Raw genomic sequence first — 18,688 nt, 5'->3', positions numbered from 1 at the left:
GTATTATCAGATTGCCATCTATATCAGTTAGAGTGATTGCCATCCATTTTATAACCTTGTAATTAATATAAGAGAATATAAAGAGAGGTTGTACCATGTCACCATGTTGTGACCTTTCCATTTGATTCCTGGTCAAAATTATGTGAAAAAACGGGTTCATTTGTCTGGTTCAGGAGTTATGAAAATCTACGTTTTTCGTCATTTGCGTGGACAGCAATTCAAGACGGCTGCCAAACAAATCCCATGGGCCATTAGTTGACCTTGGCAACATGAAAAATTCTTAAGTAGACACCATTAGGGTCCTAAAATAATAGGTTACAACAAAATGTCATGCAGGTACGTGGGAACCTATTTCCCCTGATGGACTATAGGGACATGTCCCTACCGTCCATACCCAAATCTACAACCACGCCGCCTGTCATTCTCTAAACTGTAATAAATCTAGAGTGAACAAGTTTTTAATTTTATTTCTTTCTCTTCAATTATTCTCTTCATAAAAAATAAAAGCATAGATTTATTTTGTAAGAAGCAGTCTAACCTGATTGTGAAGTTTTCTCCTCTCCTGTGAAAGAGCCATGGCTTTGTGGGACCTGCAGTCATAATATGTCATATCATAAGCCATTAAAGTACAAACATTAAATCTTCATATCTGAGCTTACGTACCCCATTTGTTCTTGTTCTTGGATTCTACTTAGATTCAGGAGCTTCTCATGATATGGTGAATGAGTCTCCATGCCCAGCAGATAGCAGGTCCTCACAATTCTAATTGGGAGAAGAGAAGAGCAGCAGAGACAAAGAGAGTCACCATTGAGTAGTAAACAGATTTTTTAAACATCTAGCCAGGGGTCAAAACAATTAGCTTTAATTAATCTGATCCCATCTATCCTTCCACTCATTCTTTGTCAAACTAATGGTAAATAATGGCCACACAGGATGATGCTCATCAGTCTCCCAGTTGCCTGTGTAGGGCTCCAGAACTAACAGCGTAGAAAATGTGTTTGGGACAAACACAGATCTTCCCCAGGACGCCTCTGGAACGAAAGGGATTTTATATTTATTTATTTATTTTAAACTATTGCTTAGCAAATGACAAACTGAACCGAGCATTGACTACAACAGAGCACATCTTCTCATGCTGTTACTATAGTTACTACTGATGCATGGATTGCGGATCAGGCAGGTCAGGTGTCATAAAAATTAACATTCTGATTAATAGAAGATGGGTCATGGGTGGAGAAATAATACATGATTAATGAGAAAAATATTAATTACATACTCTAAAATGTGAGCACAGCAGTGAGCAGAGCAGAGCTACAGAGCCGCAGAGCTGTGGTCTGCTGCTGCTCTGCAGCAGACAGCTTCATTTTTCATCAGGCACCAATTACAGACTCACAACTAAGCAAATTAAACTAACTATGGGGAATACTAAGAAATATACAGACACTGATAATGATTATACAAGAGAGATTGCTGCAACAGGCAGTATACATAGTAGGCTGAATAAATATGAAACTGTGCTGCAAAGGCATAGTTCACCATGGAAACGTTAACAATTACTGAAAGCAGCATCTCTAATATTTAAATATTTATAATTTTATCGTCAAAGAAAACACTCATACATCAACAGGGGCAGATCTAGTGATTTGAGGGCTCTAAGCAAACTCTGCCTTACTTTCACCCTTTCTCTAACTGGGAATGTTTCAAATCTGTTTTCTTTAGTAAAGCTATTAATATCGCACAGTAAAAAGTACTGTTAAAGTAAAAGGCCTGCATTCAAAATTTTACTTAAAAGTGAAGAGTGAAATGTGGTGTTTTCAGCACAATGTACTTAAAATTACTTAACCAGTGATCAAGGTGGAGCTTTTGATTCTAACCATTTCATGTAGGATAGTTTAATGAACAATAGTGCATCATATTTTATTTGTTAAATTTTGTGAGTAAAATCTGAATCTGTAACGTAACCTGTAACATTTATCTCTCAGGTAAATGTAGTGATATAATGTTTTCCTCTGAAGTAGAAGTATACAGGTGCATATTTTTAAGTTCTTCGGGGGCTTTTTGTAAGTTATTTTGGTGTATAATGAGTTAGAATAGTAACATAATTAAATATTTTTCATATCTAAACATCATAACAAATCTATAGCAGTTTGGGGCCCTATCAGTTGGGGGCCCCAGGCAGACACAGAATTTGTCCAAATTCTGTGTTCTCCTATTTACTTTTTCTTAATTCTGTTTTTTATAGTTTATAGATAACTTTTCAGTTTTGTTTTAAACCCATTTCTTTGAATGGAGCACAATCAAATAATTATTTATTTCCTCAACATTTTTAATTTAACAACTAACAACTATAGACGATAATAACAAAGTAAAGAAACAATGTTTGATTTTGGGACAGTTTACATTCACTTCAGGACGGTTAAAATTGTTTTTCGGGACGGCTCCAGGACGGTGCTGAAAAAGTTAGTCTGGAGACCTGTGCCTGTGCTAACCTTGTTTTTGACAAGTTAAAAAAATCTGCCTTTTCATATGTGAGTTTAGCCAGACCTATCTCCCAGACCTATGAGTCTCAGTGTAAGAAATACACAAAGTACCTGAGTCGGTAGAGGTCAGAGAGGCTCCTCCTGTCCAAGAGGTCATGAGCAAAGGCCTCAGCTAGGTGCAGTATGGGCAGCGTCAGGTGGCTGAGTGAGAGCGAGTGGAGTTCCTTTTCCAGCAGGTTCAGATAAAACAGGCTCTGAGTCTATAGCCAAGCATATGAGAAAAAAAAAGAAATAAAAATCTGATATTTACAGGAAAGATTAAATGATAAGACACCCAAATAAATGTACATATTAATACTATCCACTGTCCAAAATGAGAGACTGTCAGTGTAATAGTTGATACTTTTAGCAGCTGAGCCTTTGATCCTATATAGCCAATAGAAACAATCCCACCTATGTTGAAAACAAATCAGAGACCACTTCATATAAATGTGAAAGAGACACGTGTAGCCTTGCCTGCTTTGTAATGCTGTGTATGTTGATACACTGGGGGTTGCTGTTGGTTCGGAATATCTCCCTGGCCTGATCAGGACAGATGTAGCAAGCCCAGTCCCCCGGGGTGGAAGGAAGTGCCTGATCCAAGACAACAGGTTTAGGTTTCTCATCAGCAGGTGGAGGCTAGTCAAACAGATGAGAAAGGGAATTGATATTTTCTATTGTGCTGTTATTACAAATGTGCAGTCACTTAAAACGAAGAAAAATTAATTAAAGTAAATACGAATACTGTATATCAAGGATATTTTTATTGCCCCAAATAGTTAATATAAATAATATGCAAATTTTCCGTGTTGTGTCATGTATTATCAGGTGCTATGTGTTAATTTGAAACTTGCTTACCCTGAAACTGCATGATTCATGGGTAACTGCATGATTCTTTAAAAGTATAGAACTCCTACTATACTGATTGTTATACACTTGCAGTAAAACCTACATCTTTCACTTTTTTGCCTTTGCCCTTGTCTTTGCCTTTTTTGGATCCAGCAGAGGGAGGAGGTTGGGATGGCTGACTCTTTGCCAACTCACTGGAAATCTCACAAACCACTGCCATGGACACCTGCAGAGTGACACACAGAGCACACAGACGCATGTTCCACATTCAACTCAAGCATGGTTTGCATTTGAAGAACAGAAGACTCTTCTGTATTAATTGGGCAATGTAGAAGCAAAGATGCCATACCTGCCATATTAGGAGTACAAAGGTGTATGCTCTGAGTAGGTTAAGCTGGTGCTCAGGTGAAGTTCTGTCTGCCATGACAGCCAGCAGAGTGTGTGCTCGTACCAAGCTGTCAAGGCGCTGCACCTCCCTCAGATTAGACAAGCTTTGTGTGAATGACAATCCCTGGACTCCTACCAGGGACTCGCATTTCACTGAGCTTGTATTCCTGTTTTCTGACTTGTCCTCTAGAGGGAAAATATACATTATGTAATTTACTGTGACAAAAAGGAAAGAGGACAGATATAAATAATAACCTGAAAGTATAATTGGCCATATACTGTAGAAAAACATAGAGAAAAAAATATTTATACTATATTGACCTGTTTATATCACATATTTGCTAGCAGAATTGATTTTTTAATCTGTACACATCAAGCTTTCAGCCTTTGTAGAGAGAACACCTTTCCTACATTATCTCGGTGAGATAATTTAGACCCTCCACTAAAACAAATTGCACTTCTTTCTCTTTTTGACTGATCTCTGTAATAAGCTTCCACTTCTTTTATTTGGATGTTCAGTTTGTCTCTCAGGGAATATCTAATGGGCTCATAGCAGGAAATTAAAGAGACTGCTCACAGTAATCTTTTAGAAAGTGTTATGCTATTCTTAGTGGGTATCAACATGGGACCTTGAGGAGTCTGTCTCTTTGTCTGGTCAGATCTTTGTCCTCTGAACAATATGTGCTTGGTTTAATGTTTACACATAGTAATAATTGAAGCAAACGTAGATACACTAAATCTCATTGCTGCGACTATCAAAAAGCTGTGGCACAACTCTTTTTCCTAATCAGATGTCATTTCCCTTTGACTAACACAATGAAAACACAGTGCTTTGCTGTGAAACATCAGGCATTATCTAAAATAAAAGTATAAAGGCACATTCACACCCGTGCAACCACACACACAAACCGAACCCATATGGCAGAGGGCCCCTGAGAAATCTGCATTCCATGCTTAGTCACCTCACGGGAAATTCTAACAATCTGTTCATTCTCTCAGTTTCAGAGTTTAGGGTGCACAGAGGCATAATTAACAGAACTATCTGGTCATTCACACAGTTGTGCCATGATACAATGAACAAGATGAGCCAATAAGTTCTACCTGGACCTTCTGCCTGTTTTGTTTCCATGTGCAGAAGGATGTCTATGGCCCACTGAACCTGGTGTTGAGCATTTGCTTTAGGGAAGTTGTGACAGTACAGCCACTCTCCGAACTCCAGCAGGAGGCTGACCTTCTGACACTGAGTCTCTGCACTCTGTTCACAGATGTCATCAAAACAAAAAAGTAAAGAAAAAAAAAATAAGTTGCCTTTTTATTACATTTTTCTTTTGCTTTATACAGCAGTTTACAGTTTTAAGGAGGGGTGATACGGGTTAATACAGGCATTCTATCCTTTTCAAGGCTGCAGCAACAGAGGTTGTTGGAAAGTAGCTGTAATGATATTACTACTCCACAAGATGGTGCTAGAGCCTCATTCCTGCTTTTGGATACAGCCATAATACAACACAGGAAAAAAATTATATGTTTAAGGATTAGAATTCCCCAAATGACAAATTATAACGTGATTTGGCTGTTTTAATTTGCAGAAGCATCTGCTTTTGGTAATAATGTGAAAATGGTGCAAGAACAGAGGTATTACCAAGAGAGAGGTGATAGATTTCTGGTAGTAGGTCAGCTGTTGGGTTATATTGCTGGCACACAGTGCCGCCAGGTGCCACATAAATGAACAGCACTGCTCTCCCTCATGTTGTAACTTCTGCATGTCCATCAGTACGCTTTCCCCCAGTCGCGCCTTCACCTGTATACGATGTTTCAGCAGAGGTCTGATAAAACAAAGAAAACAATAAGATGTTTTTTGTTTTTCTTCTGTATGTATCTACCTTGTCTGATACCTCTCATATCCTTCACCCAGTCCTCATTGTGTTATCTGCTTTTACTCACAGCCGGTGTCTGGTGTGAGGCAGGTCTCCAATAGCTTTATCCAGCAGCTGCAGGGCACCCTTCCAGTCTGCTCTATCAATGTGGATGTGGAGCAACAAACTGTAAATTTCTACTTTCAGGATCAGGTCGCCTTCTTCTACTCACAGAGGCACACACACAGAAACACATAATTAGACCATTGATCTGTAATTCAATGTAAGCAAGTATGTTGATAATGTAGTTATAAATGTAGATCTAAGAAATTAAACTGTCAAAATAGACCATCCATATGCAAATAACACATGCCCCAAAGTGTAATTGTTTATCCGTGAATAAATACAATTTTTAATGCCATGCACTATTTACAGTATAGAGGTACAGAGGAAAATGCAAAATGGTGTGTAAATTGCCTCAAACATGGAAAGTAACCACTTTACAATTGAACCCTTTCAGGGTCCTTTTAGCACTCACTTGATGCTTCAGGTTTTGAACTCTCAAGACGAAGTGCTGTCAAGGTCAGCAAGCCTTTCACTTTGCCATGTTTCTGGAATAGAAGGGGAAAAAGATTAATATTTAAGTCGCTACGAGAGTGATAGGAGAATGTTGCGGTCGTTGTGGATGGTTGATCATAGTGAAAGCTCACTGATGTACAAGATACATTACCATCTGACTTTGCCCTGTATGTGACCTTGCCCCCTTATCTTTAAAGCCCCTTTTACACTCAGTGGCTGAACATTACTGGGTTTAGTTTTCCAGGTGAGGTACTGTCACTGCTGAAGAACGGTGTCAAGTTGGAAAAAAACATCACAGATGAAAATCATTCTGAATTCTCACATACGCTGTCTTTAATTATGGATTTTAAGTTATTTTGCAGTTGAACTACTGTTTAGCCCCCTGGCTGGATTGCTGTCCACAAGGCAGCACTGGGGAGATGTGTTCTCACTCTGGAGCACACCAACAAGTTCTCCCCTGTAGCACCCTCACAACATTTTTTCCATCAATTTCATCATTAATTAAATACAACAAAGTAGTGTTTGAGAACTCTGCTGCCTATTTTACTCAGTTTTATAGCAACCAAACTAATGTAGCTCAAAAAATAAAATAAAATAAAATAAAATATAGGACAAAATAGAAAATAAAAAAGGTCAGGAAAGGTAGGTTCTGGCTGTCCTTTGATTTTGTTACTAATACCCTTTTTGGCTGACATTTTGTCCTGTCAGCAGTTGGCATGACTAAACGTCGAACGTTTCAGGCAAGACTTGTCTGATGCTGTGATAAGAGTTAATGTTGATGCTGTGATAAGAGTTAATGTTGTCCTTACAGTGTATAATTGCATGGGGCTGGACCATTACCCATTGCAGAGGGGGGGACTGTGTGTTTGGAGGAAGAGTTATGGAAATCTTACCAGGCCTTGAGTAACTATCATAAAAAAATCAACTCAGGCCCCTGCTCACACATGATGCCAAGATGAAAAATTGCTAGAACATACAGTCAAATATGGATTAAACATGTGATTAAATGTGGCTAAAGAATGGTTCATACATTTTTATGTTTAGTGTTGGTATGGACCAGTGCATTCAGAATCTTCTCCAGGGGCTCTTTGAGCTGGCATCTTTCCTCAGGAGTGTGTGTCAGAGGTAGACAAGTGTTCCAGTAATGCCTGGCAGCTGCTACACATAATGTTGGATTCTCAGCCTTCTCTGCATAGCTATGGATAAGAGAAGATAGCAAGCAGACATAAGATTGCTACATGTCAGAGAAAGCAGGTTAAGAATGTTTTTGGAAAACTGAAAAACTGTGGACAGCACCTGACACTGAACAGAAGCATGTTCATAGCCTCTCTGTAACTTTGCAGATCTCCACTGGACTCATGGATTAAGCTCAAACCGCTCATACAGGCTGCACTGCTCAGCATCTCATTCACTGCAGGCAAGCCATACCTAGGGATACGAAGAAATGCTTTAGTTATCAGTCAATCAATCAGTCCATCAAACCAAATGTAATACTGATACCCTAGGAAAACCTGAAACTTTACAACTCAATTTAAACTTTGCAACTTCAAGCAAAACCAAGAAAAGAAATGCTTGTTCATTGATATGAACTGCAATACTCTGGAATGTGCACAAGATGTCACCTGGCCCTCAGAGGGCTTTGCATGCAAATATCTCACCCACCCCTACCTGAGTGTTTTCCATAACAAAGCACACACATTCATATCAAATGCTCTTGCGTATTTTAAAGAATCAGACTAAAACAGACCGACTTTACAATATGGCAAATCCACCCAGCATTTCACAAATTCCATTAGTGTTCAAATACACTGTACTCATCCAATTACACTCACAAAACACAAGGCATGGTGTTGAGGCACTCTGCTGCTGCTTCTTCCAGCTGCAGAGCGTTCTTGGTGCAGAGCAACACCAAGCTGTGGTCCTTGGCATAGTGACAGAAGGCAGCCAGCTGGCACCACACCTGCAACTCCACCACGGCATCATTCCAGCTGCATTCAGATGCCATGCTCACCAGCTATAGGTGAGGAGAGAAGAGAGGGAAGGAAAGGGAAGGAAAATGGAGGTGATGAGGGAAAAGGAAGGAGGGGAGAAGGGAGTGAGGGAAAAGACGTGAAAAAAAAGGGAGTGTGGGAAAGGAGGTGCGGCAAGAAGGGAGGGAATGTGAGAAAACCCGGAGGAGTGAGTGACAAGGGGATAGGCAAAGAAAATGATGGAGCAGAGAAGATAAGAAGGAAGAAGAAGAAGAGAGGATTGGTAAGGGAAAAGAGAGGAGGAGGGAGTAGAGGAAGATTTTAAAAAGTGAAGGAAAGCAAGAGAAGAGAGAGCCACAGGCAGGGAGTAGGAGTGTAAAGGAAAAGTAGGAGGGAATCAGGGATGGAGAAGGAATGAGGATAATGAATGGGGCCATGCATGGGAAGAGTGGATGGAAAAGAAGAGAAGAGGAGCAAAGAATGGAGGAGAGAAGCAAGAAGTAAATGAAAATTAGGAGAAAGGAAGGGGGTAAGAAAAGAGAACCAAGGTGAGAAGGATGGATGAATGACAGAATGAAAGGAGATGTCGGTGAAGAAAAGGGACAAAGGGTCTTGCGTGTCAGAGGGAGCAATTTTCAAAAAAAAAAAAAAAAAAAAAAAGTACTACATAGGACAAACACAACTGATAATTGGCCAAAGCATGATAATCAAGACAGCTACAGTAATTTGAAGATATTGACACATGATGTGATGCGTAGGGCACATGGGTCATCTTGGCATCTGTTGTTGCCATCTGGGGCACAGCGACAGTAGGAAAACATGAACATAGAAGTACATACTGTGGAGAAGCTGGGAACAGAGAACTCCATATGCCTCGGGTTCCTATTGCACCGAAGCATCTCCACTCCAACCAGCACACGTGTCATCGCCAACACTTCCTCATTCTTACACTGCAAGAGGGGAAAAAGAACAATACTTAGTGAACATTTCAATGTAGTCCTCTGCTGAATATGCAGCAGGCCCTTGTTTAATTATAGAAAAGACACATACACGTATTACTATTTGCTTATAAATTAAACATGAACCTGCAGTATGATTATCATATTGTATGTGGCCCAAATACTGGGGGAGATGGCCTCGTTGATAATGTATGACTTGCCATTGTGTGGAAAATGAGTTGATGAATGATTTATTGATTGCAATTAGAGATAAACCCCATTTATATTAACGTTGCATTTCTTCATTTGCATGGCAAGAAACAAACATCATTTAGCTGTGACTCAAAGCATATCAGACTGAAGGGACTTAATGAAGGGCGGAAAATTCTTGGCTGACAAATGGGCATAGGATTATGGTGACTAATCAAACAGTCCATTTAACTGACAAATTGTGTGAGTGCTCTCTCTACATTTTTGTCCCACTGTAAACGAGTACAATCAGGAAATGTGACATCCGGACCTGATCACATACCAGTGGATACAATGCTGTTATGTGGATATGGCGGAAATAACACCTACAACATCAGAGAGATTATTAAAAATGTCAAGCATCATAAGCCTACAATATTATAAGCACATTATGGAGGAGCTGTGGATAGACCTTAATACAGGATATATTATGAATGTGACATGATGATGTTATGAAAGTTTCCATTGGTTTCTCAGGTATAGTATACATAGAGTGAAAAAGAATATAACTGCATTAAAAAATATGGAAATAATTTGACTGTACTTCTTAATCCTCCTTTTTATATCCCATAATTTGCAATACATGAGGGTTTCTGTTGTTTGTTGTTATTTTGAGCCAATTTTGTTTTCTCCATTGTTTTGATGCACTTCTGCTGTGCTCTAAAAATGCAAATGCAGTGATCAGCTAAGTTTTGATTGTCTCTGCTTCTTTTCAGACAATTATCTTTACTTTTGACACAAATGAGTAGAGGTATGTGATTGGAAGAAGGTAAATATCTGTGGAGGACCAACAGTTGTTTGTTACAATGTAAGCCTGTGAAACAAAATCAAAGGTCTCCTATTTCTCAGTGAAAGTGACAATTTTTTTCAGTGTGGTCATGGAAAGATTCCAGTCACAAATCTCCAGTCCTGGAGACAATCACTGAGGTCATGCCATAGTCGGATTTGTCACACAAACTATTATACCTATGAAATCTGGTCAGGGAGAATATCACAGTAGGATTATTGTGGCCAGATGTGGAGCAGTGAACAGATGGCCTAAAATGTTTTGTTACTCTTATTTACAGTTTTTCACCATAAAGTGACAGCAGGTATTAAGTTTTGTTTTGACGACGGTTGTTTTTCTTTTTGCTATCTTGACTGAGGAGTTTTTTTTATTTTATTTTATTTTATTTTATCTTAAAGTATTGTCCTTTCAGACACCAGTCTGTGATTTTGTTGACTGTGTGAAGAGTTTTAACAACACAATAACTTTTGGAGCATGTATTTGCTCTTTTGGAAATTGAAACAGAGTTCTGGTGTTTGTATCATTATCTCTCAAAGCCAGGCTTTTGTTTCCAATATTGCATCAAGATACATGGAGAAAAACTCAAAGTAAAAGGTGCTGCAGAGACTACAAGTCAGTGTCTGTAATTCACTGATAATACACAGCATCCAAACAATTCTACCAAAAAACACTACCTTATTATGCCAGGTCTAGGTACAAAGCCACTGAGAACAACTATATATAGCTTGCTTATTTTGCATCATTTTCCGTTATGATTCTAACTGTAACCCTATGCAAAATATGCCTGTATACTGACTACAGTGTAAAGTCATATGAACAGTGCTTTGAAATGTTGATAAGAACCCAAAACACTGATTAATAACCACTGATTGTTTTTGGGCTGATAGAGAGAATAGTACCTCATCATCTGTGTCCATCTTTGATCCAATCTGTTGTTGCAAGAGCCTTTTAAGCTGCACCCATGTGGCCACCACCTGTTTCCTCGCTGCGATGGGAACAGTCTCCCCTGAGATGTTGCAGTTGGACATGCGAAGGGCGTAATCACACAGCTTGGAGGAAGTGTGAAAACAAAACTGAGCATGAATTTCTTCAGCTGAAAGCGTATGGTGCAGTATTAGCAGTCTGAAAAGCTTGATGAGTAGAACTTGACACACAACATATTTCTGTCAGGATTTTGGATAATCCTAAATGATATTAAATATGTTTATGTGGATCAAAGGGTCTATTTAATACTGTAAAACGTGCTATGTATCTGTAAGATTCTGTAAGACTCTGCACACCTGAACTTTCTTTAGCCCAAGGCCTACTGCCAGCCTGTCAGCTGCAAGCATGACAGACATACACAGTAGACTTTCAGACAGTTCAAAATGGCTTTGTTCAAGTCAGACACTGTATCTGGCCTTACTTTACTGTAGACTATTAATAAAAAATTTATTGTACAGGGCGACTTTTAAGAAAGTCTTTCCTTCAGAAAGGAAAGATAGATAGATATGATGAAATTTAGTTAATAATTCACTGATTAAGAGACTTTCATCTGGACTTAAAGCTGATATTCATGGTAGCGCCTTTGAATAGAAAAAGAGAAAGGAAAAAGGATTTAATTGGCAACTGCAGCAGACAGAACAGAGAAATAAGACTTCAGCAGCACAAAGGCGTTATGTCATGAAAGCTACATGTAGATTAGTAATGTGTGTCAAAAGGGCAAAGAAAAGAACAAAATGTATCCTGAGAGCTCTTCAAGTTTTGTCTGTGATATCTGTCATGATATCATATGAAGGTGGAATAAGATTTCCTGAAAGGCATCATGCTCTTGATGTGCAGATATAAAACCTGGAAAATGTCTGTGTCTACGCTGAGAGTTTCAAATCAGCACCATGAACATCAGTTACAAACGTATACACAAAATGGTTTTGTTCCTTGTGTTATTGTCTATTATAGTGTCCCCCATAACCTTTTTGACATAATACTCTACCAAAGTATAGTTGCAAGTTCACTCATCAAGAGAGGGATGGAGGAATAAAGGTTTACACATGTAATGGAGGGTGACATTAAGATTGTTTAGCTCCAAAACAACATGAGAAAAGCTTCCCATCTGTTCTACAAAACAACTAAATATCTGTAAGAAGCAGAAGCACATTCCTGATTCATAAAACTAAAAGAAAAGGTGTGAAAGATACAAAGCAAACTTTAAACTGTGATTTGAAAAGTGAAAAAATTACAATATTATGTCTGCCATGAAGTATCTGTGCAAAAGCTTACATTTTGAGTGTCTGAACACATCCTGCAAAGATTCAACTCCATTCAGAGATTATACATGCACACTCTCCTTTCAGAATCTCAACACACTCCGTTCAACTCCTGTCAGAGATTGCAATCTGTTCTTCAGTTCTGAATGCTGGGATTTCAGACATTGTTTTCACAGTGGAAAGTGTGAAACTGAAAAAAAGCAACTCAGAGCACCCTGACTCATAAAGGAATGGCCGGTGCTGCAACATAATACAACTAATCAACAGATTTCCAAATAAATTTGTTCTGATTATTTTGCATGTCATTTTTGCAATTTGTCTTATATGCAGCTCTCATAAAAGCTCCCGGTTGTTGGCGTTTACATGTCACATGATACATGGAGGCTTCTGAACCCTAATGCAGGATTATACAGTATCTTTTTGTATTCAACCTCATTTACCCTTCTTCAGCATTCATTTTTATATTCTACAGAAGTTTTGGACAGAATCAGCAAATGTGCAATTGTGCAAATCTCATTTTTTTTAATGTTCTTAATGCAAATATGGTGACATAAGTTGCTGTGGAAATGAATGGTGATATAGGGAGTTTTATTATACATGTATGGCAAGAGAGGGCATTCTAATGCAAATGTATAGTGAAGTGTGGAGATTTTATAAAAATATATGGTGTGATTTTTTTATCATGGGAACATGATTTGGAGGAGGCTCACACCTGTAAACCAAACAATCAATAAATAAAAAAAATGAAAAGAGATGAAAAGCTAATGCAACAATAAAGTAGAAGCTTTGACAAAACTGAAAGTAACAATTCTTCACAAATACTTCTATTACACTAATTAAAACATTTAGTCATACAAACGCCCACAAGGGTGCCACATGCTCCCACATACACACACTGACATACCTCTAATGCTTTGCGGACATCCTGCAGGGCAGCAGGGTCTAAGAAAACACCCTGGACACTGGCAGCCTTTTCCATCCCTTTCTCAGTTCTGTTTTTGCCCTTGTCTCCTGTCGGGGCTGGCTCACCGCTGTCTGGTCCACACAGAGGCTGGATCAACCCTCGGGCCACAGCATCACACAGCAGCACAAACAGAGCACGATTCCTGAGAAATACAACACAAAGAATGCTCTAAACTGACATTTTGTGGAAATATAAGGACTGAAAGTTGAGCTTGAAGGCCCAACATGTTTTTATCTTTTAGTTCTTTCTGAAAGTATAAAACTTTCCCACAGATTTGGACAGCAAATGTGAGTTTCCTTGGCCACATTGTTGCATGTGAATGTCACTGACTCCCAAAATTCACATAATTATTGCTACGCCCAAGGACAGTTTGGTCTGTTTTCATGAACATTCACAGCTTCATTCCATAGCCAAAAATAAGAGCCACACATAACCGTCTCTTATCCTCTGAGTGTGGTACAGTGCCATAGACAATGAATTTGCAAACATTTATGAATTTGCAAACATTTACAATTTTTTAAAAGTCAACTTTGATAGTGTCTAACATGATTTTCTGAGGTGGACAAATGTAGATATTGCTGTCATCAGATGAAAAAGTAATCATTTTCAGGTTTCACCTGAGTTGAAGGACTGTGTAATCCACTGTGGGTTAATTACTGCAGTGCTAAGAAAAGTCATTCAAAACCCACTGAGTAATTTAAAAAATGTACAGCCATCACTCATCACTCCTCACAAAGGACATATGCTTCATGTTTCTTGAAATGTTGACATTTTATGAATGAGTTTTCATCAAACACCTGTGATATTCCAGTTAAAGCTATAATATGTAACTATTCTGCATTAAAATGTCTAAAAACAACTAGACCAATGTTATATATTTTGTTGAGTTGTGTAATGACATTATCCCAAGTGTTTCCAACAAATTTCAAACCCAGAGAAATCCATAATTTTAATCAAGGTAACGCTCCGTTTCATTTGGTCGCCTGTCAATGGCGTCACATCCCTCTACCAAAGAGTAAACACGCACAAGATGCATGCGTTGGTGTTGTGGGGGTCCACCAAAATGGCGTCTACAAAAGAGTATACACGTACTAGGCGTGTGGCCAAATCCAAATATGTTGTTCAGCAAAGCACAAATAGTGGGTTTTTTACAAATTTTTTAAAAATTATTTATTTTCCGGAAGAAAAAAAACAAAACATTTCAAATACCAGCGCGCAGGTCGGTTACTTTACTATCTCAGTCTCTCTCCTCTGCTCCGCTCCCGGAGTTGGAAGTGTTCCCCAAAGATAAAGCTGAGCTACTGACACAAGCGAAGTGCTTACAAGAGACTCTCAAAAACCTGTTGTTCCTCCTCTCTTTTCCACAAAGTTAGGTTGTAAAAAACAGGCAATAAATGTAAATTGCAAAGCAATAATTGCCTTTGAAGTTCTTCCCTACACATTACATGATGTGCTGTCTCTGTGTTATGGGTGTATAAATAGGTAGAGGTCTGTCTGCAATGAGGTGATGAGTAAAGTTTTAGCTCAGTAGTCAGCGCAGTCGTCTATGATCTGGGAGACTTGGGTTTGAGACCCAGTTTGGGGACCTCTTTTGTAAGATAGTTTACTCATAAATACTTATTTTAAAATTTAATATCCTAAAATTAGAAGCATAATAAAAACAAAAACTGGACTTTTACACCTATTTCCTATTTTATTCAAATACAAATACAAATATAAATAATTTTTCTGCCTCAAAAAATACAGATACACTGCACATCCCTAACGCATACAAGATAATATGTCGGTGTTGTGGTTGTCCGCCAGAAACTGTCATAAATTGACTTTTCATCAGTTTTAAGACACATTTTTACAATAAACTTTTTAGATCTTGGTCGTTTTTAAGTATATATTTAACCGGATGAACAGTTTTAGACATCGGATGTCTGGATCTTAAGTTATCAGAGAAACAAGCTGAGCAAACGTTAGCAGCAGCTCAGCTAGCAGCCCCTCCCGGACGTCCTGTGCCCACTAAGTGTGGGAGAAACACAAACTGCTTTATTCAGTGTTTTTACTGGTTTTAATCCCCATGTGCATTTGTTTTGGAGAGAAGGAAACCTCTGCGGATAATTTGGCTCCCAGTAAAAACATCCTGAATGATGAAAACTGTAGTAATCGTAACCAGGAGAAGCTGGTAGTTTAACAATGAAGACAACAACTGCTATGATCCCACGCTACCTCACAATGTCTTTTGTTATTGTTTTGATTGAGAGACCCCTAGCGGCAGAAATTACATTTTGTGCATTCAAGACCTGTTTATAATAACACCAACAGCACCTGCACAAAATTAGTCTTTTATTCATTGCCAGTGGAGCAGCTTGGCTCTTTTTTTTACCATTGGACTGAAATACCAACTTTGTAAATACTCCAGCCCAAACAGTGAAAGTTATGGGTTGTGGGCAGGTGTCAGTGCTATATGTACATGTCAACAGCAAGAATAACTGCGACCTAACTACAGCAGCTCTACCATGCAATAAAAGCAGTACTAATTTAGAGACCAGGTCTACCCAGTGTATTCTGTCTTTCGGAGCATCTCCACCAGGCTCTGGAAGGTGGGAAGGAGGCGTTGGTACTCCCCAGCTGCCAGCAAGTGGTTACTGTAGTTCCACAGGTAAATGGCTGCATTTGCCGTCACCCACGGCTCCCTGATCTCTGCTCCGAGCTCTGCTGCCCGCAAGAAGTTGGAGGTGGCGTAGGCAGACAGGGCTTGGATCCAGTCTCTAGGTAAAAGAGGTAGAGAAGTACAGTAGAGAGCACAGAATGGAAAGAGAAAGTTATGTGTGTGAGAGAGAAAGATATTGAAGTATAATGCTACTATTTTTACATACATCGTTTAATTTGCTGAATAAAAGTGGAATGCTATTAGCCAAGTTTTACTGCATGACACACATTTTATTTTTTATTCATCCAGCCACCTGTGAATCATGGCAGGGCATAAGCAGAGTAATCCAGTAGTTATACTGCTGAATGTGATATGTAAGGTCAGTCTATGTATGTGCTGGATAAACCTTTTAAAATGATCCTGTTAAGAATCCTCCTCTGTTTTTTTATTCAACTCTGATTTCAATCCAGGGAGACTAGTTATTACTCTTTACTTTATTATAGCACTCTTTATAAAACCTAGATTATATTTTTGGTTTAGACTCCATCTGGGTTTGATGTTCATTTATGAATGGCATAATTTATGATGAGCAAGATAACCCCCCTGACTCCCACAACACTGATTCTAGAAGTATGAAGTGGTGAGGAAATAGCTAATGATGAAACAGGTGATGAAATGTGTCTGGTCCTGGAGCTTTATGGCATACACTACATTTACAACATCATGGTCTTTATCTTTTAAAGATAATCACATCATTGATGTTTTAAACTTTGTTTCATACCACATGAGTGGTGTGGGGATGATTTCAGATCCGATGTATGGTTTTGGTAGAGGAGATGAGGAAACAAAACCTGTCTTTCCCATCAGAATTTCTGACCAGTTATGCAAATATATTCACTTTAAAAGCATATTCACTGCCTGGTTTAGAGCGCCACAGACACTGAAACACACATATGTCGTCCCTCCACTCTAACAGAATCTATTAAAAGCCACAGTTGGGCAAGTAAAGGTTTTGTAGACTTTGTATAATGCTATATCGCAGCTTAATTTACACATTATAAATTATAAATATTATATCAACTTTAGGAAGATCAGATTTCAAACCATAGAAGACATTCTTGGAACAAATAGTGTATTTATTTTATTTTATTTTTTTAATAAATTGAATGACTTTGTCAAAACTGTTTATCTAATGACAGCATGCCATAACAAAAGTAAAATTAAAATTAAATAAAAATGATAAAACATTGGAGGAAACATGGCTGTTGAAAGCTACTTTTGTCTTTTCTTTTCTTGCTGTCTCCTAATGCTGCTATTGCATATAAATAGTATAATATTTATTTTAATAAATGTTACAATAGAACAAATATTCAATTGTTAAATATGGTTATGTAAAATTAAAAAAAAGTCTCTCATACTAAACATTTTTACTTAAAATGAGAAAAATGTATTAAATCAGTGATAAAATTGAATAAGAGCAGATATAGACACTGCAAATAGACAAAATATATAGAAAACAGACACAAGATCTTTATTCTAGTTTTGTGACGCTGCATGTGTGTGTGTGCTTATGCGTTTTCACCTGTAAATAATCCAGTCTGGATCCTCCTCAGACACACAAACCCCTCTCTCCTGTTGGGGGACAGCAGGGCTGTTGAGCTGCACCCCCTTGGTCTGCAGCTTTTGGATGGTGGCCTAAATAAGAGAGAGACCATTTATTTCTCAACCTCAAAAGATAATATTAAAGGTGACTTCCTGTATTGACAACTCTATAATAAAAGGAGAAAAGAAGACCTCCCACTATGGGAATGGCAGTTTTCTAAAGCTGGAGCTGTAGCAGATCAAAGAAAAAAGAAATGACTTGGGAGCATTTTACTCCAGCGGCAGACATCTCAGGTAAGACATCAGGAACCTGTCTTCATCATCAGACTGAGAGGTAGATATGTTTTAATTAATTAACTATACCGAATTCTTAAAAAGAAATACCCATGTGTCATAGAACAAAGGGAGAGTTACATGAGAGGAGCACACAGAGAAGCTATAGTGTGAGTGTGTTTTGGCAAGGTCATCTAGTCACTGTGGAGAGTTATCTCCATTTTCTTCAAAGTGCTGTCAAGTTAACATCTCTATGGACTTAATAAAGACATGGAGCTGGAGGCTTGATGGGAAGTGGGATTACACAATACGACAAGCTCATATGACAAGCACAATAATCTCTGACTCTGACCAATCAACATCTACCTCACGGGCTTGTTAAAAAACTCCCATAATGCATGTCTGCTACTGCAAGCAGTCTTGGTCTCTAATCTCATATTAAAATAAAGAGATAGCACCTCACTACAACAACATCTGCATCCAAATAACATTTGATAAAATGTGAGTTTTGTCTTCCTAATGTGTTTGTTTGTCTTATACATAAGCATCAATAATGGAAAAGGGTCATAAAAAAGGCCAGGCAGACTGAGGTTTTTGTGTCTGACTAGATTATAACTGATTATTTGCCAGAGTATGATCCTCTTATGGACAAATGTGTTGTACCTTGACAATCCCCAGAAAAAATCATTGTACTGAACTTCTGCCCTCTTTTCATCAATAATGGATTGGGACAACAAAAAAAAGACATTACAGAACAAAGTCTCTGCACTCTATATTGATAGTTTTGTTGTTTTGTCTGCAAATAGCGAGTAAACTAACCAAGTTTATAGA

At 38.4% G+C, this 18,688-nt stretch overlaps 1 protein-coding gene across 4 annotated transcripts in view; it reads right to left on the bottom strand.

The window, feature by feature from the left end:
- Nucleotides 1-18,688, bottom strand: part of LOC121911432 (cilia- and flagella-associated protein 46) — a 57,892-nt gene that overhangs the window by 26,580 nt on the left and 12,624 nt on the right. For 3 of the 4 annotated variants that reach the window (XM_042432903.1, XM_042432905.1, XM_042432904.1), the window contains exons 17-34: nt 17,565-17,677; nt 15,888-16,100; nt 13,282-13,483; nt 11,031-11,180; nt 8,997-9,107; nt 8,020-8,201; nt 7,484-7,615; nt 7,218-7,383; nt 6,147-6,219; nt 5,697-5,832; nt 5,395-5,578; nt 4,857-5,010; nt 3,718-3,941; nt 3,472-3,594; nt 2,997-3,158; nt 2,592-2,740; nt 664-762; nt 539-590 (exon numbers count right to left, since the gene is read on the bottom strand). In XM_042432903.1, the coding sequence (XP_042288837.1) occupies nt 539-590; nt 664-762; nt 2,592-2,740; nt 2,997-3,158; nt 3,472-3,594; nt 3,718-3,941; nt 4,857-5,010; nt 5,395-5,578; nt 5,697-5,832; nt 6,147-6,219; nt 7,218-7,383; nt 7,484-7,615; nt 8,020-8,201; nt 8,997-9,107; nt 11,031-11,180; nt 13,282-13,483; nt 15,888-16,100; nt 17,565-17,677 (2,625 nt within the window). The remainder of the gene's footprint in view (nt 1-538; nt 591-663; nt 763-2,591; nt 2,741-2,996; nt 3,159-3,471; nt 3,595-3,717; nt 3,942-4,856; nt 5,011-5,394; nt 5,579-5,696; nt 5,833-6,146; nt 6,220-7,217; nt 7,384-7,483; nt 7,616-8,019; nt 8,202-8,996; nt 9,108-11,030; nt 11,181-13,281; nt 13,484-15,887; nt 16,101-17,564; nt 17,678-18,688) is intronic. The other variant, XM_042432906.1, reaches the window with a different exon arrangement.

The sequence above is a fragment of the Thunnus maccoyii genome, chromosome 14 (assembly GCF_910596095.1).
Source record: "Thunnus maccoyii chromosome 14, fThuMac1.1, whole genome shotgun sequence".
NCBI lineage: Eukaryota > Metazoa > Chordata > Actinopteri > Scombriformes > Scombridae > Thunnus > Thunnus maccoyii.
The sequence above is the reverse complement of the archived record's forward strand: the minus strand, read 5'-3'. Positions and strand labels throughout refer to the sequence as shown.